The 26,336-nt window shown below is 42.8% G+C and overlaps 1 protein-coding gene across 1 annotated transcript in view; it reads right to left on the bottom strand.

The window, feature by feature from the left end:
• SH3RF3 (SH3 domain containing ring finger 3) overlaps positions 1-26,336 on the bottom strand; it is a 246,812-nt gene that overhangs the window by 30,986 nt on the left and 189,490 nt on the right. The window contains exons 5-8 of the mRNA XM_066545273.1: positions 17,125-17,225; positions 12,939-13,109; positions 8,763-9,013; positions 4,348-4,652 (exon numbers count right to left, since the gene is read on the bottom strand). Coding sequence (XP_066401370.1) covers positions 4,348-4,652; positions 8,763-9,013; positions 12,939-13,109; positions 17,125-17,225 — 828 coding nt within the window. The remainder of the gene's footprint in view (positions 1-4,347; positions 4,653-8,762; positions 9,014-12,938; positions 13,110-17,124; positions 17,226-26,336) is intronic.

The following is a 26,336-nucleotide window of genomic DNA, read 5'->3' as shown; positions in this document are numbered from 1 at the left end:
CCAGTTGAACTGGGTAGTATTCCTGCCCAAAAAAGCAGAATCCCTATTTTAAAAAGCCCCCAAACCATACAGTTTTGCTCCAATTCCACAGCTGAGATCTCCATGTCTTTCTTTCAGATGTTCAGAAGATTTGGGAAGTGGGACTGAATTTTTTGACTTTCAGACGGCTACACATGCAGATATTAGTAACAAATGACAAAGAACTCAAAGGAACCCTGCTATCACTCCACACCCCTAAAGGAAATGGATGTTGTCCATTTGCTCTTTGTTTTGCCTCTCTCCTGGCCCTGTGATGTCTTAGGGATGCTCCCATCCCTAACCTGGCATAGAGTGACTCTGGGGAAAAATTAGCATTTTACTTCTGGGGAAAGGAACCTCCTTTTTGGAAAAAGAAAAAAAAATGCTTCAAGTGGGAAGTATTTGAACAAAAGAAGAAAGAATCTCCTTCACACTTTCCTCTCTTCCACTGCCTTCTTTAGACACATTTAGACACATTTCACCCTGTATTTCAACTTCCTTGTTTCAGGACCCCTTCCTCTGGGCTTTGCACAGCACCCTTCACCTTGCACCGCTTCCCTGGTGCTCCCTGCTCTATCTCCCAGCAGCTGCCACTGCTCTTCTCTCTCCTTTGCTGCCCTGACCACTGTTACCTCTTAGACTTTGCCGTGCTCCCTCACCTTTACTCAGGCCACTTGTCATTCCTGCAGCGTCTGGGCTGCCCTGCGGGAGCCGCCTTTCCTGCTGCTTCCTACTGTGCCCGAACAGCACTGAAACTTCTTTGATTTTCAAGTGCTCTACTTCTCAGCCTGCTTGGCTCCCAGAGTACTTTCCAAGTACTGTTGCACAGTGGACTTCAGCACTGTCTATGTCACAGTTTTTCATCAGCTGCTATCAGCAGCTGGTAAAAAAGACCATGCTCAAAACTGTTCCCTAAGCAGACAGGAGGCTGGTCAAGGAGCTGAGATGTGGAGCCCAAGCCCAGTTGCAGATGGGATACTCCAGGATTAGATGCATACCAACAAGTGAAGACTGGCATGGAGGCCGAATTTTACCTCCTGCTTAAGTCAGCAGGAATATGACAGTAAGACAATATTATTAGGGTACCTAAATGAATGTAAGTACCAAGGTTCACCTGCAGCTTTGGAAATTTGGATCAAGATCTTCAAGAAATAAGCTGAAGCAGAGAACTAGAGATGTCAAAAATAGACCTAAGGATTTTTTTGCTATATTAATAGAAAATGATCAAGAAAATCATTCATGCTGATCTGAAAACCATAATCCTTAGGATTATTTCTGACAGTTGCCTTTAAGCCACAAGGAAATGAGTAAAAGTTGGAATTGGAGTCCCTTGATTTTAGAGAAATTGTGGGATTTGCCTACATGTGACTGTTGCAGACCAGCAGGAACCTGTGATATTTTTTATTTTTTATATTTTTTATATTTTTTATTTTTTATTTTATTGGCATATAAATATTTTCACAGAGGAAAGCATTAACAGGGATGACTGCACCATACACACAGCAAGGCTCTTCCTGAGCTGAAGTTCATTCCATCTTGGAACAAGCAACACAAACAGCATACACGGACTCACTGCAGAAGCTGCCCCTTGGTGTCACATTTAGTATCCCTGAGTGGAATCAACATGGGAAATCATAAAACATAAATTTTTAGGAGATCGTATCTTAAAACACTTTTCCCCACTATCTCCCAACCCAGCCTTCAAGCAGACAACCAACATTACTAAAGTTATAATCTGAAGAAAATTCCCCAAGGACCAATATATCTCACCATACTAGAGTGATAAATGCAAAAAATGCAATTTATCTCCACAGCCCTCAAAAGAACCAAGAAAAACAATGGATCCTTATCATGTCCATCCCTGAATGCAAACTACTTTTTCTTATGAACTATGTGCCCTCTGTACCATAGTGAACTCACACTGACAATTCCAATGAAAGAAAACCATGGTTAATAACAACAAAATTTCTCCCAAACCAGTTATTTTCTGATCATTCAGCCTTTTTCCTCAATGGTATCCTACAAAAGACACTGGAAAGACTAAGCCAGGATTAAAGCTAACAACTTCATAGGACACCAAAAATTGTTGATTCTAACAGCAACGCTAATTTAATGACACATTACAATTTACATCACACATGAATTGCTAATCTCAGTTTCTCAGGAGATAATTACCTGTGCATTTCTTCCATCCTGTGTTCAATAGAGCTGAAGACCTTATTACCTCTCCTCTTACTAACTTCCCCTCTGCTCCTTTAATCTCAAAATACCTGACTGATTAATATAATGAAACTGAACTCAAAAAAATTGCTTCTGATCTTTGCTTATCTGGAAGCTTGCTAGCTACATCTCTCCTGTTTTTCCTCCTCGATATTTTCTGATTTTTTCCTATTATGTGTACTGATAACAGATACTGCCTTTCTCCACTGATATTCCCTCTGAGTGTTATGACACTTTCCTATTTACCAAAAACCTGCCCAAACAGCCTTCACTCTGAAAATATCAAGCCCTGTTAGAGATATGGTTCCAGTTCTGACTCACAGATACCTTTCTGAATAGTTATATGGCTTTCCTTCTGGCATTATCCAAGCTCTCAATTTCTTCAAAGAAATATTTGGGCTTAGCAAAGAGTAAGTCAACTTATCTGGCCAAACATCAGTCACTATTTCTAAAAAGAAAGGAAACATTGCTAATTCAGATCTTTCTAAATGAAAGTGAACTATAACATGGATCAGATCCAGGAATATGTTGTTCAGCCAGGGCAGTTATGTATTGCCCAACTGAGTCAGAAATGACAATTTTTATGGTTACTTCTCTCTGATACTTCCCAGATAGTGAACTGGTCTTTGGCAACGCCCATTGCAATGATGTTGTGTATTATTTCCTTCTCCTCTTCATGCATGGAGATCAAAAACCTCTTAACTTTACTTCTCTGCATCCCAATTCAGTAACTTTAGGCTGTAACCACTTGGGAAAGATTAACCAGTATCTCAGGACTGTGCTCGATATAATTTTGCCTACAGACTTTCCATGTGTAGTATCACATGAATTAAAATATATGGACCTATCACTTAATGTGTTTTAGGAAGTAATAAATAAGCCAGTACACAATGCTCTGAGGCAATGTGCAGCTCTACCACCTCCTGCCAAATGCTGTTCCCTTCCTTGGACTTGCAGAAGTAGCAGGTGTGGTTCTGTTTCCACTGCATGCAGACCTTGATTCATACCTGAGAGCTGTTCTTTGTAAGTACATACCTAAATGTCACATCCAGGGCAGAATTTCTACACCCTTCTTCTTTCAACAAAATGCATTCAGAGAAAATTCAAGACAGGATTAAGGAAAGCATTTTAAAACTCATATTCCTCATTTTGTGCAACTACGGGTTCTCTGTGGCCTGGAGGACACATGAGACCTGCCACCTCAGTATTACCATGTACAAAGAAACTGTTTACTCCATATGTGTCTGTCACCATGGAAAAACTCAGGGAACATATGGAAAGGATTTTTTTCAGGTTCAAAGGAAAAGCAGGCCCCCACATCTCTTCCTCCTACTCAGACACAAACCAGGATCTTGCTCTGCTAGCCAGTACAGAGATAATCTTCAGCATTGATATATAGGAACTGTTGACACAATGTAAACATTCGGGAAAAGCAAAATATTTGCCAAGAACCTAAAAGGCTGGGTGCTTAAAGCAGCTCTCCTCCTTAAAGCTGGCTTTCCTTAGCAAGGTGTGCCAGGGAGCACGTACCCAGCTATCAATCCCACTGCTGGCCCCTAAGAGATTGACCCTACTGTACGCTGTACCTACATCCCATCCAGCAGTATCCCATTGCCCTCTTCTCCTTTGGCTGTGCCACTGCAATGAGAGTTTCTGGAAGAAATTGAGATGTTTCTGGAAGAATGAAACATCTCCTACCACTCAGGAGCCAATGTTTTGCTGTGCCTGAGGCACCTGCTGTGTGGCTGGTACCACCATCGGCCTCTTTGATGTAGGGAGGCAGACGGATTCTTGGCCATACGGCTCTGATAGCCTAGAGCCCGCTACATCTCACTGCACCACTGCAAATTTACAGATTTCGGCGCAGATCATTGGCAGAAACACACAAATACAGCCCATCCAGCCTTGTTTCCCATCCGTGAGCAGGTAACACGAGAGCAGTGTGAGTACGGTGGTGGGGGGAAAGATGAAGTGTGCAAATAGTGTGAGATGAGGATGCCCAAGCTGTCTGGCGATGGAACCCAGCTTTCGCAGGGTGCCTCCTCAACAGCCCTGTGGGAGGGCGCCGCGGCAGCAGCACGAGGCACACAGAGGCCCGGCGGCCCTTACCTTCTCGTTCTTCCTCTCCTCGGCTTTGCCGGCAGGCCCGGGCGCGGCGGGGCCGCCCAGGGTTCCGCTGCCCACGTCCCCGTTGAGGTGCGCGGCGCTGACGTTGGGCGGGGTGATGGCGGCGGCGGCGGAGGTGAGCGGGATGAGGGGCCGGGCTCCCGGCGCGGGCGGCTGGTGGCCGTGCTGCGGGGACACGGCGGGGTGAGGCCGAATGGCCGCGGCGGGCAGGCGGGAGGGCGAGCTGGGCGTCCGCAGAGGCGAGACCGTGGCCGTGGGTCGCTCCGGGGCCGGCACTGCCGGGTGCGCTGCGGGAGGAGCAGAGAGCACGGTTACGTTGCCCTCGCACGGCCTCCATAGGCCCTTCAGTGGCCGTGGCTCGCTTGGGCAGAGCACGGTGTCAACAGCACCGTGGGTTCTGTCCCCTTAGGGACCATTCGCTTGAAGGGCTGGTGTCGATGATCCTTGTGGATCCCTTCCTACTCAGAATGTTCTGTGATTCTGTCTGTGAAGGTGCCAAGGGCCCGATGGGGATATAAGCTCTGAGCCTTTGCCCAGGATATCTCATCCTGCAAGTGTTTTTGGCTAATTCCCCTCCTGGCTGCAAAGCCTTGCCCAAAGTCACCAAAATTTGCTTGTTTCCCCCAGTGATGCCACTGGGGAATGATATTCTCTATCCCTGCCCGTGCCTGGAAACAAATACCTAACCTGCTGCCTTTTAAAAATACATTATCTCATTCCAGCTGAGCTGTTTCCTGCACCCCCAGGCCCTCCTCCTAAGGTGATCCGTTCTGGAGCAATGCAGCACAGGACCTAAGGGGTTAGCCCAGATGATCCATGCTGACCCTGCAGACAGCAATTACAAAAGGAGGTGTCTTGTTTCAGCCCTAACAAAATGATCAACATCACATCACTGTGCTGCACAGGATAAATTAAGCATAAATTCACCGGAGGATTTCTGATCTCAGCCTCCTCTCTGCCAGCAAAGTCCCTAAGGGACTATGCAGTGCCTGTTAGTCTGGCTGCTCCTGCTAAGCAAATCCTGCCTGCAAGCAGTGGGAACCAGGAATTAGAGCTTGCCCATTTAAGAGTGACTGTGACACACTGATGAGGTCAGCTCTCCAGGGATTCCAGAGTGTGTTGCATGCTTCAGGATGCAAAAAATGTGACAAAGCTCTGTGTTTGTTTCCACAATGATGTTGTCTATGACTTCCAGCTTGGTTGATTGCTTAGGTGTTACCTAAATACAGCTCCACTTCAAGTATGTGCAGCCTAAAAGCCGAGTCTATACTCAGACATTCCCTCACATAAATGATGCAATAATAAAACTGGCTGGAAAGTACCCATTTCATAAATGATTTCAAGGTTTCATAATCTTGTTTAGTTGTGTCTCAGTGCAAAATTTGAACTCTGAAAATTCTTCTGAGCACAACATGCTCACTCACCCCGTAATAGACTCTATTTTGGTCAGGTTATTCACCTGGGATGTAAAAAAACATAGAATGTGGTCATTGCACTGTTCTCTTATGTGGAGAACAGCTCTGGAAAGCCATCAGTTCCCTTTACATGAACCAGTACAGCTTCATGGTTGGTCTGGTTGAACTACATCCATTCCTGACAAAAAAACTTAGAGTCCAGCAAATCAGCTTTTCTTTGACCAAGTTGCATTTTACTGGAAAATTTCTGATTAACTTTGATCTGTCATTTTCTGACAAATTCATCTGGACGACAAACTTTTATGCAGCTGGAGTTCACTGAATCTATAACTAAACAACAATGCTAGAACAACTCAAACCACTAGCTTCTATTCCTATGGTTATCAAGTGGCACCCATTGCAGGACTTAGATTGATAGAGTGCCATTAGCCATACTCACTACAGCAGCTGAGCACTCCTGCCAGGAGGAGATTTCACTCTTCTGCCCTATTATCTGATGTGATACTAAACATGATTGGCCAGTCCTCATCAGATTAGCACCTCCAAAGTTTATATGATTCTCCCTTACAGAAGCTCTTCTATAACATCTTTTTTTTACTAATGTTTATAGCAAATCAGCTACACTATTTTTAGCTAGTCTGTAACTTGATATCGCTTTACTATGTAGAATGAGGAAGGCCCTAAAAGTTGTTATTACAGATGCCTTCAAGACTCTTTTTACTATTAGTTATCATCATCCCCTCCCAGGACTACTAAGAACATGCTCTGAAAGTGCAATTCACTTCCAGAAAGCCAGGCAAGGTACTCACTAGTTATCTGGAAATTATTCCCTCCTGATTTTCCCATTTGGAACCTGAGTGATGAGCAATTTTGCTATGAGAAATCTAATTTTTTTGGGATAGTTAAACTTGTAGGATCTAGGTTTTGAACTACTGTTTGTAGGGAGCAATGACTTTCCTAAATTTAGAGAGAAAGCATACTAATGGAATTTCTCTGCATGTACCTGGATGCAGAACACTGATTTGATAATCATATTTGGTACATCACCTCTTTCATGTAAGACTTGGTGTTTCCAGACACAAAGGAAACATAAAACATGAGAAACAGTAAAAGAAATGGCCTGTGAAAAATCAACTCTGAGCAGAGTTCTCACATTTTATTCTGTAGTTTCATCTGCTTACTGTTACAATGTATGCCTTTGCTCTGGGATCTCTGGATCTGGACTGTGCTGCATCAAACATGCTATTAATTAGCAATGCTCACTGAAGGCTATTTTTGTTCTACACCACTCATATTTCGTTTTGGGTGTGTTCCTACATTAGTGGCCTTGTAGAAAATTGATTTGTTACTCATGTATATTGCAAGCCAACAGAAACGTGATTTGAATACTGTGCCAGCTTGCCTCTCTTGAAAAGCTTTTCCAAAAGTCAGTGCATTGACCTGTCCTGCAGGGGCTCTGGTCCACAGCATGTTGGTGAGGACAGCCATTATGGAGATAATTACTGATAATCGTGAAAACTTCCTTTATTTATCTAGCAAAGATTTATTTAATTAAAACAACAATCTCATGAACCTTCTGGAAAGGTTGGAAACCTTCTGGAAAGGTTGGAAAACTGTCTGCTTGGGAGGTTTTGGAATAGCTCTGTGGTCCCTGAATCACCCTGCCTGCCAATGCTTTGGCACTTTAGATATGTCAGATTGACCTAGGGGATCAATCTTAAATTAGGGAAGCTGCTGGAGGTGTGGAAAGAAGGTGTGGGGCATGCCGGGCCTGTGGGGCAGAGTAATCTGTCGCCTTGGTTTCAGGGAGTCACCTGCCTGTTGACATGGGCACAGGAGGCACCAGGAGCACCTGAACCCTTCCTGAGCACTGCACCCAAAAAGGGGACATTTTTGCCTCGGTGCTGTGGGACCAGGACACCTTTTAGAAGGGTGTGACTTGAGAGGAAAGCAGAACTTTCTGAAGTACAGAAAAAGAGGATAAATGGATTATTCCCAGTATGACACGTGTCCATGTAAAGCCCTGCATTGTTTGTTGTGCAGAGGAGTCTCCACTGTTCGAGACTGAGATTCTCAAGTATTTGATTACGTTTTCTTCCCTTTGGTCTGAACTGTGTAGGAGGTGAGATTAGATGGTCATCATTGTGCCTTATGGCTTCAAAAGGTATGAATTCATGACTTACTCTGCAGGGTATTCCTCATTTGTGTTTGCTCTGTTTTGTATCTAAGACCTCAGTTTTGAGCAGTCACAGTTGTTACTGATCTTTGTAAATACAATGGCTCACATGCCTATAAAATATCAGAAACAAAATGTTTTAAATTTTGCTGTATAAAGTTCCACCACAGGATTTGCTTTTACTTTATTCAACATCAGAAGCTGTTTAACATCAGGGAAAGGGGAATAAATTGTACTCTAGAAAATCGTGCTGTACATCAGAAAGGGAGCCTAGAAAGAACAGAGGCCCCCTGGTGCAAGAAGCTCTTATTCTCTCTTCAAAAAGGTGGCAGCAGTTTTCAGATCTTTTGCTTTACGACTAACACAGGGTCCCATTCTGCCTAATAAATACCGTTCATCCCTGAAGCCCAATGAAATGCTTCTTAATTTCAAGGCATGTATTACTTGCACTGCTATAAGGGCAGTATTTTTTATCAGCAAGCCGACCAGACTCAGAACTGTTATTCTCCTTAGTATACAGAGTGCTTGCTTTCACTCAGATAAATTGTATAAATATTTGTAAACACTACAGTCTATTTCAGCTGTAGCAACAGAACAATCTGATAAACACAATGTGGTTCCTAGAGATCAATAGAAACCCATAAATATTACAAGCAAAGAAAACATACTGTATCACCAATGCACCAACTCCACCCTGCCTGGGCTAAAGTGAGGAGGAAAGCAGTGGGGATGGGCGCATTCTGGGGGGTTGCACTGGAGGGGTACCCCAGCAGTCCTGCCAGGCAGGAGGCAGGGTGAGCACTTACCCATCTGCATGGCGCTGCGGGGCTGGCTGCCCGCCGGCTGGGCCGAGTACCGCAGGCAGGTGCTGAGCTGCGGAGAGGCCGCCTGCAGCTGCCCGTGCGTCGGGGGAGCGGTGATGGGAACAACCGGCCTGGCAGCCGAGGTGGCGTTGCTGTGACCAGCCACAATGGGGTGGATGGCTCCTGGGGCTACTTTTGTGGTTGGAGCTCCTACAGCTCCGCTGTTCCTGGGCTGCCCAGCTCCCACTGGCACCCTGCATGGAGACAGACAAGTGCAGTGTAAGCATGCTGCAGAGACCACAATACCCCACCACAGTGCTGATAAGTACCCCCAGTTACTTAGGGGGTTTAACATAATATCCTATCAGTTGTTAAAGTAAACTGAGGTATTGATATCTCGGGATCTTTTGGTGGTCACCGTGACCTCAAGAAATGTTAAAAGTCTCTTCCCAGCCCGAGCGCTTGAAGAATGAGTTGGAGCTCTTCAGTTCTCGGTCTCAAGGTTATTTATTGCGTCTTATCTATAAAAAATTTTCTCCTGCCCTGCTGAGGTCCATCCAGCAGGACAGTTCCAGGCACACTGCCTGCCCCCAGGGTGGTGTTATGTCTTTATACTAAAAACTAAGTGTACAATGTTTACAATTACTTTCCAATACCTATCACCTATGTTAGACAGTGAGCTTCTACTCTAGACCAATCTGTAAGTGCCAACAACACAGCAGAAGATGGAGGCCAAGAAGAAGAAGGAGAAAGGCTGGACACACCCAGATCCCTCCATCTTGCCTCCTGAACCTCCATTCTAGAAACCCCAAAATCTACTTTTCCACCCTGTGATAACTTCACTATCATTCTACTTAAACTGTTGTGGCTTGCTGCTTATACCTGCTGGTATAAGGTATATATATATATATCTTCATATAAGGTATATATATCTATCTATCTATCTATCTATATATATATATATCTTCATATAAGGTTGGTAATTTGCTCCATGGGTCATAATCAAAACCACAGGTGTTTTGGGCTCTGTGCCAGGGCTTCTGAGCCCCCTGGCAGAGGTCTTGGCCATACTGGACAGCCAGAGGGATGTCCTGGGTTCCCACATTGATATATACTTATCTTTATAGGACACATTTATAAGCAAGCTGGGGCATATTTTCACCCCTTTATTCTACAGGAAAAAGTGCAGGGTAAAAATAGAAAAGATAATTTTTCTCATCATGTCATTTATTACCCTATATTTCTGTCTGAATAGTTTCTAGTAAAATCAAAAATCTTAATTCAGAGGAAATGGGTATCTCCCAGATGTCATTTTGTGTGCCAGAGGCTATTTCACATGGACTGATAATTAAAACAGACTCAGAGATCTTTTCTTTGGACCAAACCTGCATACAGCCCTACAGGGAGAAACAAAGATGGATAGCACAATCTGTGTGTGGCTATGGAAGGGGACTGAGAAGCTGCAGACTTGACTGGGCTTGGCTTGGCTGAACACTCACCTTATTGATGTAACCAGCCCTAGCTTAGACTTGCTAAGAGAATGCAACAGGGACAGGAATGCAGCTGACCTGAATGAAAAAGAAGTCCAAAGAGTTGTTGACATCTCTCTCACTCCTCACTTTAAACTGCATGCATAATTTCACCTGAGTGGCCAAGTCCCTTCAGAGGGGAGGGACAAGGCTTTTTTTCCTATGAATTGAGTTCAACTAAAGCATGTCTGGATCCTCTTACCACTGAGCTAAAAACTCTGACTAGGACAGAAGGACACTTAGGAAGACAGAAAGACATCAGTGGACAAACTCAGCTGCTGCTGAGCAGCTCTTTCTCTGTGTTTCTTACTCAAGTTCCTGAATAATTTCCTTCCTCAGCTGTAGATGCCATGAAACAGATGGATCATTTTGTGCTGTTTTCTTCTCCTGGGCTGCTTCTTGAGCCAAGGTCCTCTTCCAGGAAAGGACAGCACAGAGGACATGAAGCAGAACAAAGTAAAATGGAGGAAATGGAAATGAGGCAGTGCAAGGGTTTAGCAAGAGAGGAGAGAATAACAGAAAAAGTGTTAAGAGTCATCTGTGGAGTATAGAACTGGGAGAAACTCTGGGTCCCCAACACTGCATGGGAAGACAGAGAGGAGAAGAGCAGAAAGGAGTATGTTGAACAGTCTGGTCCGGTTCAGAGGACATGGGTGACAGAAGAAATAACCCTAAGAAAAGAGTGGAAAGCCAAAAGAGTGAAATTCTGATGGAAAAAGACTAAATCACAGGCTGGAAGATATGGTCCAAAAGGGCAAAAAATAGCTATGCCTTCTGCCCAATCCTCCCTCCTCCTAAAGTCATAAGAGGAAAGACATCACTGTGGTATCATTGACTTGGCTCCTCTCATGGTGCAAGGTTTGCCTGGATTACATTTTGCTAAATAAATCTGATTTTTTATTTTCTTCAATTTTTTTATAAGTCCCTAGGTTGGGAAAAGCTGGGAATCCCACCAGATGGAAATCTTGACTGTCTGTCATCTGCTGTGAAGAGCTGGCAGGGTGGCAGGAAGGTTCAGCTGGAGCTGGCTTGGCCATCTGCACTAGATTCAGTTTGCCAGAAAAGCACATCTAACAGTCCACTGAGAGCTGTGTTCAGGCAAACATGCACACCAACAAGTACAGAAACTATCTGTGACTCCCAACAGAGATGGGTACATGTTGGATGTGGCAGATATTCTCTGCTGCCCTGGGCCTGTCTGCCCATCTAGAGAGTTTTGTTCTTTTTCCATAATGCTCCACTCACACATGTGTTTTGGCAGCATATAAATCTAGTTCAGTGTTATTAAATTCACTGCTTCTTTTCCTTGGTTTTGTAGGGTGTGGCAGAAAAACATGTATGAATCTAATCCTCTGCTTTTCTGTCAAAGGGGAACAATGTATGTTGAATGTAGTGGAAATAGGAGATTTTGTTGATATCAGATTTTTATTGCTGTTCTCACTGAGGGTGATTTATACAGGAATTTAATTAGCCCACAGGATCATAAATATAATGCTGCTTTCAGGTTTTGTGGAAAGCACTTTTGCCCTTTAGCACTTCTCTGTCTTGTTCTAGCTGTGACATGCTGCATTTATTATAAAGTCTTGCTGATTCAGATAACCGACCCTTCAGCACAAACCTCCTCACTAATTGAGAGCTGAAGAGGCAAGGAGTGAAGGCAGGCAAGGGGCTCTATAAAATAAGGTAAATACCTTTAGGTTGATGAGCAGTGAAGAACCAGTGAATTAATATTTGGGCTTTCCTTACTGAAATGCAATATTAGCCTGTCAGCAGGCTTAGTTATTGCCTTCTGATCTGTTCTTAACTTTTGGTGTTGCTCAGAACACATGCAGCAGACTTGACATAAACTTTAGATGCGACAAAGCTGGATAATTTTTCCAGATCAACAGTGTCTGAGTTGTGAGGTGCCCTTTTCTGGAGAGGAGTCAGAGATGGTGGAGACAGTGTGCATGTGGGAGGAGAAACTGAGAGCACATGAGAAGGAATGAGTTCAGTTTGCAGTTTGCAGTTGCTCTAAAGGAGATACGGGCATACATATGCCAGCATTCACCTGCAAGGAACATGTAGGGGAAACAGTCTGGGACAAAGAGATGGACTTTCTTCTCAGCTTCTCAGATTTGATTTGGTATTGTCCAATACTGAACTCTGGCAAATGGCATTCTTTCCTCAAAAATTCCTTTTTTCCTTTTCTCATCTGCTGCAACTGAGGCAGGGGTAGGTAAAATCAGACAATTTACTTAACTCTCCTACCACTTTAGAATTTTAACTGTTCAAACATTAGTCCAGATCCAAACTACCCCAGATCTCTGCTTTAAGAAGAACAAACTCTACACGAGGAGCTACTGAACAGCAAGACACAAACATTGTTTATTTTGTTACATGTCCAGTAGTTTTATAACAATAAAATCATTAGCCAGCAGATTCTTTACAATAGTAAAACCTGGGCCTATCAGAGGTTATAAATGCCATCCTCTAATACAACTGGTGCAATCTCCTGAGGACATGGATAACTCAAATGCTACGACCAGCAAGTCTCATTACTGAAGTCCACAGTGCAGAGAATTTCTGGAAGGGGAATGTGATTTAAAAGCAGAGCTACATTGTTTTCAGTGCCATCCAGAATGCCCCAGTAGAGGCCAGTGGTCCTCACCTTGAAACGGGTGTCACGTAGTTGCCTGGGAAGACACCAGACATGCCACTCCTCAGAGACGTGCCCTTGAACCAGCCGTCCTGGCACTTCTCAATGACGCGGTACATCTCCCCTTTGCGCAGCTCCAGCTCGTCGTTCTTCTGAGGCTTGTAGGCATACAGGGCTAGGTAGCTGTGGGGAGAGGTCACACAGGGAGAGAGCACACAGGTGACATCAACCACCACCTGTCCTGCTCCAGCTCCAGCCCCACAGAGCAGAGAGCGCTGTTCAGAAGTTGAAGTTAAAAAGGGACACCATCACAGGCTGCTTCACAAACAGGGAAGGGCAGAGACTAGATTTTAAGACAATAAGGGAATAACTAATCAGAGTAAAAGCTCCCTGATGAGACATGCTTCTCACTCAGGGCATAACAAAAGCAAAACAATGCCACAAAGCAGCACCCAAGTTAAGGACGTAGCAAGGGTTTCAGAAAAACACGACAATTACAAGTGACAGCCAGAGTAACAAGGGCTGGAGTAAAAGGGCTTTGCAAATCCTGACATTTGGAAGAAGTATACATTCATTTGCTTCAGGTGGGATCCACCTCTGTTTTGGAGTTTAAGAAGAAAATAAATAGGTAGGCTATTTCAAAAGCTTTTCTTGCAGTTTTCTCAATGCTATTTATGCTGGCCAAGTTTAGAAACAACACACCAAACTGTTCTGATCTGGTATGGTAATTCTTGTATGTGTTGGTAAAAAAAGTGAGAATGGGCCACATTCTGGGGGGTTTTTTTTATTTACGTAAGTGAAGGGGTAGAATTTGGTTTTGGATGTTTTCCAAGTATACTAATAAATCTTTAGTACAGGATCCAATATGTAGAACTTTTATTTATTTAATTACAGCTCTTATTTATTCGCTTTGTTTAGAGTCTTTCTATTTATTTCTCTTTTGTTCTTCTGTTACTACTTCAGGGATGTGTTTAGTGCTGTGAAATGACTACAGCTTAAAATCCCTACAGAGACTCTCTCTGTTTAGAGAGATTCTTGTTGAAAATTAAGAATGATTGCTTGCACTTTGGGAAATAATGGGAAGTCGGGATAGAATAGCAAGAGTGCACACACAGAACAACACTTTCTTTGTAAATACTAGATTTTTTTTTATTACTGCTTTTCTCCAGATACAAAAAGGGATTTCTGGTAATTCTTGATCAAGGTTGTGCCTTCCTGAGTTTTTTTTTTAAATTTATTTGTGATTTACAGGCAGTGAACATAGACTAAGAGAAATGGGAAAACAGAGAAAGTGCATTTACACTACAAAGTGCAGCAGAATGCTCTTAGACTCAGGGGTGGGTGAGAATAGGCTTGCTCTCCACCTTATAGCATTGAACCAGAGAAAAAACCAAAACTATAGCAGTTGTAATTGTAGATTTTCAGCCAATAAAAATTATACATGACTTTTTACTTCTGCTCTCCAGGAAATATAATTGAGGAATAAATCCTGTTATTTTTCTTGATTCTACTTCTTTATTGTACCATAAATTTCCTCATTTTTATTCTGAGGGTAGTAAATAAACAACAGTAATGAGCAGAATATAAACTATTTGGTAACAGCTGCTTGGGGAATCTTAGGCTGATGTGCCTGCTCTGTTTATCACATGCATGGGGTACAAAGACCTAATCAGAAACTACATTTCATTAGCCAACAGATGGGAGAAACCACCCTGCACATCCTTTTTTTAGCCTATATAATCGGGTGGTCTTGAGCAGGTCTGTAGCTGTTCACCTGACGGAAAACATGAGGCTGCATATGATCTGAAAGACATTAACATGCGTCACCCTGACAAGAAATAAGGTTGCATGCTTCAGTGCTAATCCTTCAGCACTGTGCTCTGCAAGGACATAACAGAAAGTGCCAGACTGCACTCACTCAAGGGAGCAGAGAGTGTGGCTTTGACTGTCCCTCTTGAAATTGCTGCTTACACAGGGTTCAGATTCAGAAGCTATGGGTAAAGCAGGGGGTCAGGGATAGAGCATTTTAGATAGACTCACTTAGCCTTTTCCCCCAAGGGCCTACATGTAATAATGTAACTTACAGGTGGAGATTCTGGAAGCAGGTGCAAGGAAAATTACCCTAAGTGGATCATAGGCTGTTGTGCCTTGCAGTTATCTCCAGATCTCCTGTTAGTTTCTTTTTGTTCTCTCCTACTAGCTTCACCCAGTAAATTCCCCCAAGTCAGCTACCAGTAAGTCTGAATATCCAATATTACAATGGGCCTAAACATCCTCTGGATAGAGTATTGAAATCCTTGCAGAGGCTAAAAGAAGGTGTACAACAGCCCAGCACAGATGCCACACCAGAAAGACCAACCTCTGTATGGCTAAAGTGATGAAAGCTTGTGTGTGACAACCATATAGGGTAACCCTTGCACAACATAAGTGATCAGTACTTTCTTTGTGGACCAGCAATCCCACCTCCTGTGCAGGGGGGTAGTGAGGATGCCCATCCCTGGGGGTCTCCTTTTTAGTTGCAGAGGCACAGGGTTCTCCAAACCCAGTGGCAGGCCCAGCCTGGGTCTGTGGGCAGGCATAAACTCCACTCCTGGCAGGGAGGTGGCTGTGGGAGAGCTGGGGGGATGCCTGCTCTCATCCATGGCAGAAAACAATCTGATTGCCAGCAGCTTCCCTCCCCAGAATTTGTTTCTGGGTTTTTCCTCTGGCAGGAAATCAGGTCTAGTGGTCCCATTTGCTGAGGATGATTTTGCCTTAAGGCAAAGTCTTTGGATTTGGACACATTTCACTGTTCTCTAGATTTTAGGTGTGAAACTTCACCAGCTAACTCTGTACAGCCTAGAAGAAAGTGTTAAAACAACAATCTGAAATCTTGCAAAATGCAGTATCAGATTATTCTGGGCTATGTGAAACAGTGAGGTGAAGGCTTGGAAGTGGGACCTAGAAGAACCCAAAATGTTTATTAGAAATTCCCTGAAAAAGGTTGACGTGTGAAGTGTTCTTGGCCTTGGGTAGCTGCCTGTGACTCTGCTTACAATGCAGAAGCCCCAGGGTTTTGTCTAGAGTTGCACCTCCCCACTACTGCTACAGCTTTCAAATAATGCATCTTCTTTGACTGGAACTTGGCCCGCAAATGCAGAATGACAGACCAGATTACAAGGCTGCTTCACAAGAGAGATGACAGGAGAAGTATGGGAGGGAGAAGGGGAGGCTTGCTGAGGCATGGAGTCAGGGGCATTGCCAGAGAGCTGGAAAATGTCCTGATTCAGCAACCAGCTACTTCAAATATTGCCAGTTACCGCTTCCTAGTCAGGGCAAATCTTGAAATAAACACATGCTCCACTATGTGCCACACAGGCTGTACAGGGTGAGCACAGGGCAATGATGAGACCTCTCTATGGGGCATTCAGTGATGTGTGGCATCTCTCAGGTATAAAGATCTCAAGTAGCTAAGAAGAGATTTGTTTGGTTCTGATTAAACACACCTATTGTTCTTAAAGAAGATCTATTATTTTCAGGATTTAATGAATTCAGACCTTGTTTTAGCCATATCATAAAACCCAAAAATATGGATATGCATATGTGTTTGTGTGTGTATAGTTGTCCTGCTTTTATGAGGTATATGTGTTGAGAGGAGAGGATTCAGTAGTTAATTAGACAAGTATCAGATAAACCAACCAGGCTAGAAGAGACTTGCTATACTGAAGTCTACTCTTTTTGTTCTGTGAACCTTCTGTTATTCTATGCACTATTCAACAAAACCATATGCCAAAGATGTGAAGTTCATTCATTGCCTTGTTCATTCATTGTTGATGGCACCAAAAAAGTGCAACTGGGCCATTTTTTCTGGTTAATTGTGAATAAATCAGGTGTTTGATTGCGTGGGACTGCACCTTTTTAAGAGCTTTAAATGAAAGATTTTCTCTAGCTTAGGGGTACTCTGTTTCACAGTGATCCATACAGTTACAATAAATAAAGTCTAAAAGGGCTCACACAGAAAGGGGGAAATCTTGCCCTGCCCTTCTCTATTAATTTTTTAATTTCAGCAGAGGCTGCCTCACATTTGAAATTGCAATCTCTGTCTTCTCAGAATGCACCTGAGCCGAGATTTGGACATTCAGGTTTCAAACACACACACACACACACGCACACACAATTGGAAACAAAGAGTACACAGTGACTGAGATGAGCTGCTTACATATTGAGGGGGAGCTGGACCTTCGGTGGTGTTCCCTGATCTCCAATTATTGCACTTGTCCTGGGACCAGCCACTGTGGCTGTTCCAATCAAAGAGGAATCCTGAAAATACACAAAGAAGAACACACAAGGATTTAAGAAGAAGCCCATAATTTCCTAAATTTCTATGGGGTGAAGGCATAGAAGAATAAACCACATATTTTATAAATTCCTAGATTTCTAACTTCATTATATTACCTTAAAAAAGGCTTATTCTAGCCCTGCACATTCCAAAACTATGTTTCTGACACAAAGGATTAGCAGAATTTCCATGTACCTGTCAGAGAAATTTTATTTGTATGCACATCTTAAAACTTTTACAATGTAAAACTACTTAACTGCTTTGTAAAGACAGCTCAGCATGTACATCTGCAATGGTATCTTCTCTGATAAAAGTAACCTTTTCCCCTCAAAAACTTGCTTTTAAATTGGTACCCTTTTGGTAGTGGTTATGGATCTCTGGAGAAGAAGATACTATTCAATTTCCAAAATGCACTCTTATTTCTATGTACTCTTTTTATCATCAGGAATATTCTTCTCCTTCAAAAGAAGGTGACTACTCACCCAAAACTTTCACTGAATGGAGAAAGTAGTTCACTCCACTTTTACCCCAGAAAATAAATCTCTCATATAGACAGCTGGACAGATCTTCTCCAGCTATTCATGTGAAAGGCAATTCTAAATGCAATCATTCATTTCTCAAAGCCTAATGCTCAGCCAAATTATATAGGGCAATCTCTTTTTGAGTTATCTCACCAAAGTCCTCATTCATCTCTGTCAAAAATGAATCCTGACTGGAAACGTCTCCTGAACTAATGCCAAGGCCTGTAGCAACAGATCTTTGTGGCAAACAGGGCAGACCTGGGCTGATGGGACTTGTAGTGGTTTACTTGAACAAAAAGTTTTCTAATAAGTCTCACCATATGCTGTATGCATGTCCATATGCAGAATGGCTGTACAAAGTAGGAACCAATACCCACAAATTGCAGGTTCAGGCAGGGTGTGTTATACTCAGCAAAGATTCTGAGCAGTTCACAGGCCTCCACTACAGCTTTTCTGTTTCAAAATTCTATCTAACTAACGGTAAATATTGATTTTTGGAACACAAACATGGGGACAATTTTTGCACTTAAAAATGACACTGAATTAAACCAAGACACATAGTTAAACCAAGACACACATTGTTACTTAATTACTGGATTTCAAGGTTATCTCATTCCAAAGAAGCCACATAATTATTAGTGTTCTGTCTTGACAGTGCATTGCTGAGCTATATTAGTTTGCTGTTTATGAACACATTATCATTTGGAAATCATGCAGCAAAACATGGAAACACTGCACTGTGATTCTATAACTTTTGGCAAAAAGCAGTAAGATGTCTCATCTCTCACCAACATCTACACTCAATCATGAAATTGTATTGACAAGTACATCTCCTTTTTCTCATTATTTCCTCAAACTTTCTGGCTCCTTGCTCAAACAAAGAAGGATCCAGGCAGCTCTTGGTCCTATGTGTAAAAAGCATTCTTTCCAGCTCTGTGACTAAGGCTTTATTAATACTGCTTGTCACGTCAGTGAGCTAGTATCAACTTACAGAAAAAACACACCAGCCCACTAAAAAATTTAGGGATGGCTGCAGAATGATCCCTCATTTGTTATGTTGAGCTGGTTAATGGGGCTAGGGATTGCAGAAGATGTTGGGCTGAGACACCTGGCAGCTACCTCATCCAAGAGGTAAATGAGAAATCAACTAGTTCAAACCTCTTCATGTTGTGCTACCACTGTATGCCTGCTCTGGACTAGAGAATCAGTCTCTAAGAAAACAGAAAATGCATCAGTCCCCACCCTTCCTTGCTAGGAAAAAAATTAGATTTTATGTCATGAAAAAGCAGATCTGAATGAACAGCCTCAGGGTGCAACTGTAAAGGCAGAGAAGATCACAGCAGAAAAGAATAGAATAGGACAAAATGGAATGGAGTAGAATAGAATATTTATATTGAAAGTGACCTGCAACAAGTATCTAATCCAACTGCCTGACCACTTCAAGGTTGACCAATTAAGGCCATTGTCCAAATGTCTCTTAAACACTGACAGGTTTGGGGCATCAACCACTTTTCTAGGAAGCCTGTTCCAGAGTCTGACCACCCTCTCTGCAAAGAAATGCTTCCTAATGTCCAATCTGAATGTCCTGTGGGGCATTCCCACAGGACCACTCCCTTGCATCGTGTCAGTGGACACCAGGGAGAAGAGCTCAGTGCCTCCCTCTCTGTTTCCCCTCCTCAGGAAGCTGCAGAGAGCAATGAGGTCACCCCTCAGCCTCCTTCTCTCCAAACTAGAAAAGCACAGTGTCCTCAGCTGCTCCTCTTAGGGCATTCCTTGCAGTCCTTTCACAAGATTTGTTGTCTTCTCTGGATGTGTTCAAGGACTTTCACATCCTCCTTCCATGGTAGGGCCCAGAATTGCACAGAGTGCTCCAGGTGAGGCCACACCAACACTGAATACAGCAGGATAATTTTGAGTGACTGGTGATGCTCTGTTTGATGCACCCCAGGATGGGGTTTGCCCTCTGGTGTCTCACACTGACCCTGCTGTTCACCAGCACCCCCAGATCCCTCTCTGCAGGGCTGCTCTTCAGCCACTCCTCTCCTCATCCATACTTGTGCCTGGCATTACCCCATCCCAGGGGGATCAGAATCCAGCATTTTGAATTGTTGCATTTCCTCCTGCTAATCATTGGCCAATGCTCCAGTGTACCTACATCCCTCTGCCAGGCATCTTGTGCCCCCTCAAGAGAGTCAAAAGCACCTCCCACTTTGGTATGATCAGCAAACTTGCCAGTGCTGCATTCAACTCCTGCATCCTGATCATTGATATATATGCATATATATACACACACACATACACACACACACACACACACACATGTATATATATATGACAGAACTGGCCCTAAAACTGAGCCCCAAAGAACATCACTGGTGACCTGTCAACAGCCAGCAGCCAGCTGTAGCCCCATTCACTGCAATCCTTTGAGATCTGGCCTTTGGCCAGGTCTTCACACAGTGCATCACAACTCCACTCATTCCATGGCTAAGCAACCTGTCCAGAAAGATGCTGAGGTACAGCCTCAGAAGCCTACTAAAATCCTGAAAAAACTGTATCCACTGCTTTCTCTTCATCCACTACACAGGTGACCTTATTATAGAAGGATATCAAATCAGTTAAATGGGACTTCCCTTTTATGAACCCATATTGACTGTTCCTTATGACTGTATCATTCTTTAAATGCTTTTCATTTCCAGCAACTGAGGCTAAATTAACAGGTCTGGAATTCCCTGGGTCTTTCCTCATGCCTTTTTTTTGTAGACTAGAATAACATTGTCAAGCTTCCAATCAGCAGGACCTCTCTAAACCTGCAAGGTCTTTGACAGATTATTGAGAGGGGTCCTGCCACAACATTCACTGCCTCCTTCAGAACACTTGGATGAATCCATGAGGCCCCATGGACTTGTGAACATTCAGCTGATACAGCTGGTCCCTTACAATTCCAGTGTTCACAAATAGAAAGTCACTGTTCTCACATTTATGGTCCTCCAACTCAGAGGACTGGGAAGCTGTAGGTCTACTAAAGAATGAGACAAAAAGTGCATAGAATGCATCTGCTTTTTCTTCATTCCTGTTAGTCACCTTGACCAAGTACTATCAAGTATTCACCACCTTCACCAAGTATCAGCCCAATATTTTCTTTAGACCTCATCTGAAAAAAGAGCCCTTCTTGTTGTTTGAAACAACACTGGCCAGTTTCAAATCTAATTGAGCTTTGGACTCTCATGTCTTCTCCCTGTGTAAATGAACCCCAGCTCTGTACTCAGCTTCCTGAGAAGCCTCACCTTGCTTCCAGAGGTCATACAGTTTCTTTTTCCTCCTGACCTACACAAGGAGTTCCCTGTTCAGACAAGCTGGTCTTCTGCTCTGCTTGCTTGACTGACAGCATGGTGAAGTTATCTGCTCCTGTGCTTCTGAAAGATGAGTCTTAAATACTGGCCAGCACATGGACTCCAAAGTCCTTAGAAGCAGATTCCCAGGACACTCTGAACAGCATAAAGTTTGCTCTCATGAAGTCCAGGGAAGCAACTCTGCCATCCTTTTTTGTCTTTACAGTGAAAATCCTAAACTCAGCCATTTCATGAACACTGTAGCCAAGACAGCCACCTACTGTCACATCCCTCATGAGTCTTTCTCTATTCACAAATAGGAGGGCATCTTTCCTTGTTAGCTTACTAAGTATGAATGACAAGCAGTTTTCTCTATAAGCCTCAAGAATTTCCAAGACTTGTCACAGAAGTATGATATTTCCAGTTGATGTCTGAGAACTTGAAATCTCCCATAAGGACAAGGGCTACTGATCCAGAGAGTTCTCCTAATTGCATATAGAATAACTCACTGGTGCTTACATCCCAACTGGGTAATCAGTAGTAAACAATACCTCTACAGTACCTGCTTTGTTTTCCTTCCCCCCAGTCTTCACCCAGAGGCTCTTCACCACATCATCACTAACTCTAAGGGCTGTGCAATCAAACCTCTCCCTTACCTACAGTGTCACACCTCCCCCTCACCTGTCCTGCTTCCACCTGAAGCCTGTAGCCCTTGGTGCCAGCACTCCAGTCACAGGACTCATTCCACTAGTAGCAATGATAGCCAGCTCTGGGAGCTGACCAACGCTGCATCTTTCTTGTGAGACACATGCTAACTCTTCTTTAGCTCCTGTGATCCTCCCTCTGCACACTGCAGCAAAGCCAGTTTGCAGAAGTGCAGCTACCCCAGCCTGGAGTGGCCACTGCAGGCACCCTGGGCTGAGCCTGACTGACTGAGAGTGATGAGTTCAAGCCAAGAGAGAAGAGCAGTAGTCAAAGCATCATCTATTTTCCTGTTTGCACTGATAATGGGGCCTTCTGTGTCTTCTGTATTACTGATGATCTCAAGTGCTTCCTATCATGCTTGTACTAACATATAGACCAAGGGATTAAGAAATAATGTAACTGCCATTCACCATTGCTGGATGACAATTTTGCTTTCTTCTCTTGAATAATCCCAAAGATGTCTCCACAGTTCTGTATATGTCTATCTACCTGACATTCAGTTTCTCGCCTGTATCTGGTTACTCCAATATTACTGCATCTGGTGCCAGCCTGACACCTACAAACCATTCATTTTTGCCACTTGGTACAGCCTAGTATCCTATACATCCAAAATCTAAATCAGCAACTGCTTCCTGATTGTGCTCTGGTTTTTCTTTAGCTGCTCTCCCTACAGGCTTTGACATGACTGTGTACTTTCCAGTCTGTCTATGACTCTGCTTTTCATCATCAGGTTTTACTCCACAGGATCTGCTGGCCTTCCACACATTGAATTCAGTTCCTCTCTTCACATCTTGACTTTTACTGTCACAGAAGTATTGTGCTCTTCAGCTTCATGTGTCTCTGTGCTCCTTGCTGTATTCTCTTGGTGGCTGCTTGATTGCTACTATGCATCTGAAGGTTCACCAGCTTTGCATTTAAACTACAGTCCCTGACACAGTTGGTGAAGTCTTTCTAAGCTGATTCTTTCAAGGTCCTCTTGTCTCTTGTATGTATCACTAATTAATTCATATCATAAAATACAGTATTGCTAGATTATTTTGCAAGATTGTATTTGCAATAAGATTTTGAAGAGACTGGTTTTTGCAAAAGAATAATCTCCTATTTCTTTATACTTTATACTTCTTTATACTTCTTTTCTTTATACTTCTGATCACCTGAGTTGGAAGTTCACCTTTCTACTCTTCACACAATTTTATGTGCATCTCTCCAGTAACTAGTAATACCAATAATCCTCCTGGAGAACACAGCAGGCCTTTCTCTATCACAGCTGTTAGAAGGACTTAGTACATTTTCCTTCTTTATTTAGCCCTGGAGCCAGGTTGTACTTTTGCTACTGTGATCTAAGGAACAAGGTACTAAACATGTCCTCCTTTCCTCTTCATCTGCTCAGGGGAATGGGATCCAAGACAATGCTCTGATTTTCTTGTTCTCTGCTTTGATACCTTTAAGGAAGTCTGTGTGCCACATCCTTGCATTCTGATGGCATGTCCCTACATGATCCATCTTCCCTGTGTGGCGTCAGACACACAAATAGAGCAATGCACAGACATTACACAGGGAGGGCTCAAACACTGCAGCATTTGTGTCTTAATCCATCTTCAATCTCTGCTACTCAGCATTGCTAAAGCCTTACGGGTAGGAGATGGCTCTGACAGCCAGGATTTTAAGAGGCACACAGGCACTTACTGATAAAAACAGGCACCTTGCAGAGTTTTCTCAGAGTGGCATTAAGTACTTCACTGCCTGATTCCCACTGATTTTATTGCAATTTAAGTAATAGGAGTCACTTCTGAAAATACCATTTGGTGTTCCTCTCTATCCTTATGAGCCTCTAATGCCTTTAAACAGTTGGCCATTGAATTTCCAGATGTGACCTCCTCCTGGGTGATCACACATGCACACCTCTTGATTAGGAGGCTGTTTAATGGTGGCATGCACTTTTCTGAACCAGGCACTGCCAACTCTGATCCCATTTACTTGGGCCCGTGAACAGCCAAATCCGACGTCTTCATGCTCCCACTTCAATCTGGCATCCTCCAAGTACCACTCACCACTGTTTCAGCTCAACAGCACCAGGTCTTCTCTTTTGGACACTACAGACCCAGATGCCACCCAGCAGGGGAAAGCAGCTGCACAAAGGTGTGCTGAAAGTCACCTCCAGATCCTTCTGCACTAATTTCTGCTTCTTGGTGACCATTGGTAGCACAGCAGCACCACCTGTACTATGCAAGGCTAAATCTTGAGTAAACCTCCCAGACTATACACATAGGCATGACGATGCTGCATGACAGGTATTTCAGTCCCAGCTCATGCTGTGCCCTCTGTTTTTATCACCAGCTACTCTGGTGTAGTAGGTGATTATGTACTCATGGACTGGAGAATAATATTAAAAGGACTTTTTGCTTTTTTTTTTCCTGTAAACACAACAGCTTCCTTATGACCACTGAAACATTACTCCCCCCTAAATATTACTGACAAGACCAGAGACACCAGGAAATTAAAAGTAACAACTACTCATCTGGGCTGAAACATCTTCTCCAATTCATTCCCTTTCTCTTTTCCCATCCACACTTTTATTGAAGGATAAGAATGACTAGTTTGGACTTGCAGCATAAATTAAATTTTTCCTTCCCTTGCAGATTTACTTTAGATTTTCACCAGTACTTTAAGGCCACATTTGTGGTTTAATTTGAAAAGACATGGTGCCTGTAGGGATTAGTGAAGTGCCTTACAAAAGCAAGGGAGTCAGTCTTTGAGCAGAATAGAAGTCTAGAAGACAGTGATAAAACTAGGAACAGAGTAAAATGATATTGTAGGTTGCAGTAGCCTTCACTGAAAAATAATTGTTGCTATCAGATGAATGTTCCTATCATCTAGAAAATCAACCAGAATTCTCAGTTTTGACTTCAAAGAAAATCCAGCACTCTCTCACCACAGGGCACTTATCACATTCATTAATTCTCAGGAAAAAATCTTTTAATGTCTTGAATGCATATTTACAGCTTACTTTAAATTTCTCTTTAATATTACTTTAAAATAAGAGAAAAAACACCCATTCAACTCACATAAGTTGACATACCATCCTCTAGAAATATCATAAAAACAGGCTAATGGTCTTTAAGATTCCTGTGACTCGTTTCTCTAATTTGCTGACTCCATAAAACAATGACTGTGGCAATCATTCTGAACCTTAATGTTCCTAGAAATAATGTATTAGCACTTAATGCATGGTAGTGACACCAAGTATTGATGAAAAGTGTTACATGCAAGATCAAGTAGCCTCATCAAATGCTAATTATCAAAGTGGGGGCTGAAATGGACTTATCAATTCTAGAGGAAGAATTTATTTTTTCCATAACGGTGTGTGTGAAAAACAAACAAATGTGCAGGATAACAGCTGCAGCTGCATAAATAGCTGCATAAATACCCAGTTCCTTCCTGCAAAGACTGGAGCTAAATTTGTATGATTTACTGAGGGGTTCTTACAACCTGCAAGTATCTGTGGCTGTGGATGAAGGTGAGGCATGGTATGATGCTAGCTTTTTCTAGGACCAGGTTGGCCCTGATTATTTTTGGTTTGTAATAGACCAAAAACTCTAAATCATATCTTCTCTCAGTAGCTCATAGAGCTATGCAAAGAGCTGGAGAAGTCAAGTAAATTAATTTCCTGAGCTTCCATTTCCCCTATCCTGCAATCTAATGATGCCTGAAAGTTAGAAGAAAAAAAAAACGAAATATTTTTGTCATTTTCTTCTGAAGATTTATCTGACATTACTATCCATAAAAGCGCTGATTATTCTGGCTCACAGCTTCTCAGCTCCCCCAAATGAGGACTAATTAAGCATCATGTGGATGGGCATCATGAGAATTATATTTTATTCAGCCTTGTTTCTCTCAGACTATACTCAGGGTATAGCTCTCCACCACAAGGTTTTAAATAGGTTTGTAGTAAATAGTTTCTTGAAATTCTGGGATCAAAGAACGTGAAAAATCAAACACAGAGACACAGGAAGGCTTTGAGTGAAAGCTTGACCTGTAAAAGATGTTAATTTAATCCCACACTCATAATTGTCCTTTTGATAACTGTACAACAAAATCATCAGGATCCTGTGCAATGCCTCCGTAGGAAGTCCCCATCCAGGAAGAAAATAGTGGTAAACAAATAAAACCTCCAAGCAAAAAAAAAAGAAGAAAATATACACTTTAGTAATTTCTGCTCAAGTGTCATACATAAGTAGACATAGTGTGTGCCAGATGAACAGGATTTTATGGTATGGGGTAAATACCAAGACAGTGTCTCACTTGCTCTTGAGACTTCTAAACCAGTAGTTGACTGGCAGGTACTGTAAAGCCTCAAGATGAGTTGTGTGCAAAAATTATTTTAGTGGCAAAATGTTTTCAGGTTACTACCCTGAGGAGCATCTGGAAAAAATATATTGTTTTTCTTTTACTGGCAATGGGATTTCACACACAGTTGAATAATCCTTTTAAAGCACAACTTTCTCTTCCTAGTTCCTGTAAAAAAATTAGGATT

Source organism: Molothrus aeneus, chromosome 2, assembly GCF_037042795.1.
Source record: "Molothrus aeneus isolate 106 chromosome 2, BPBGC_Maene_1.0, whole genome shotgun sequence".
Taxonomy (NCBI): domain Eukaryota; kingdom Metazoa; phylum Chordata; class Aves; order Passeriformes; family Icteridae; genus Molothrus; species Molothrus aeneus.
The sequence above is the reverse complement of the archived record's forward strand: the minus strand, read 5'-3'. Positions and strand labels throughout refer to the sequence as shown.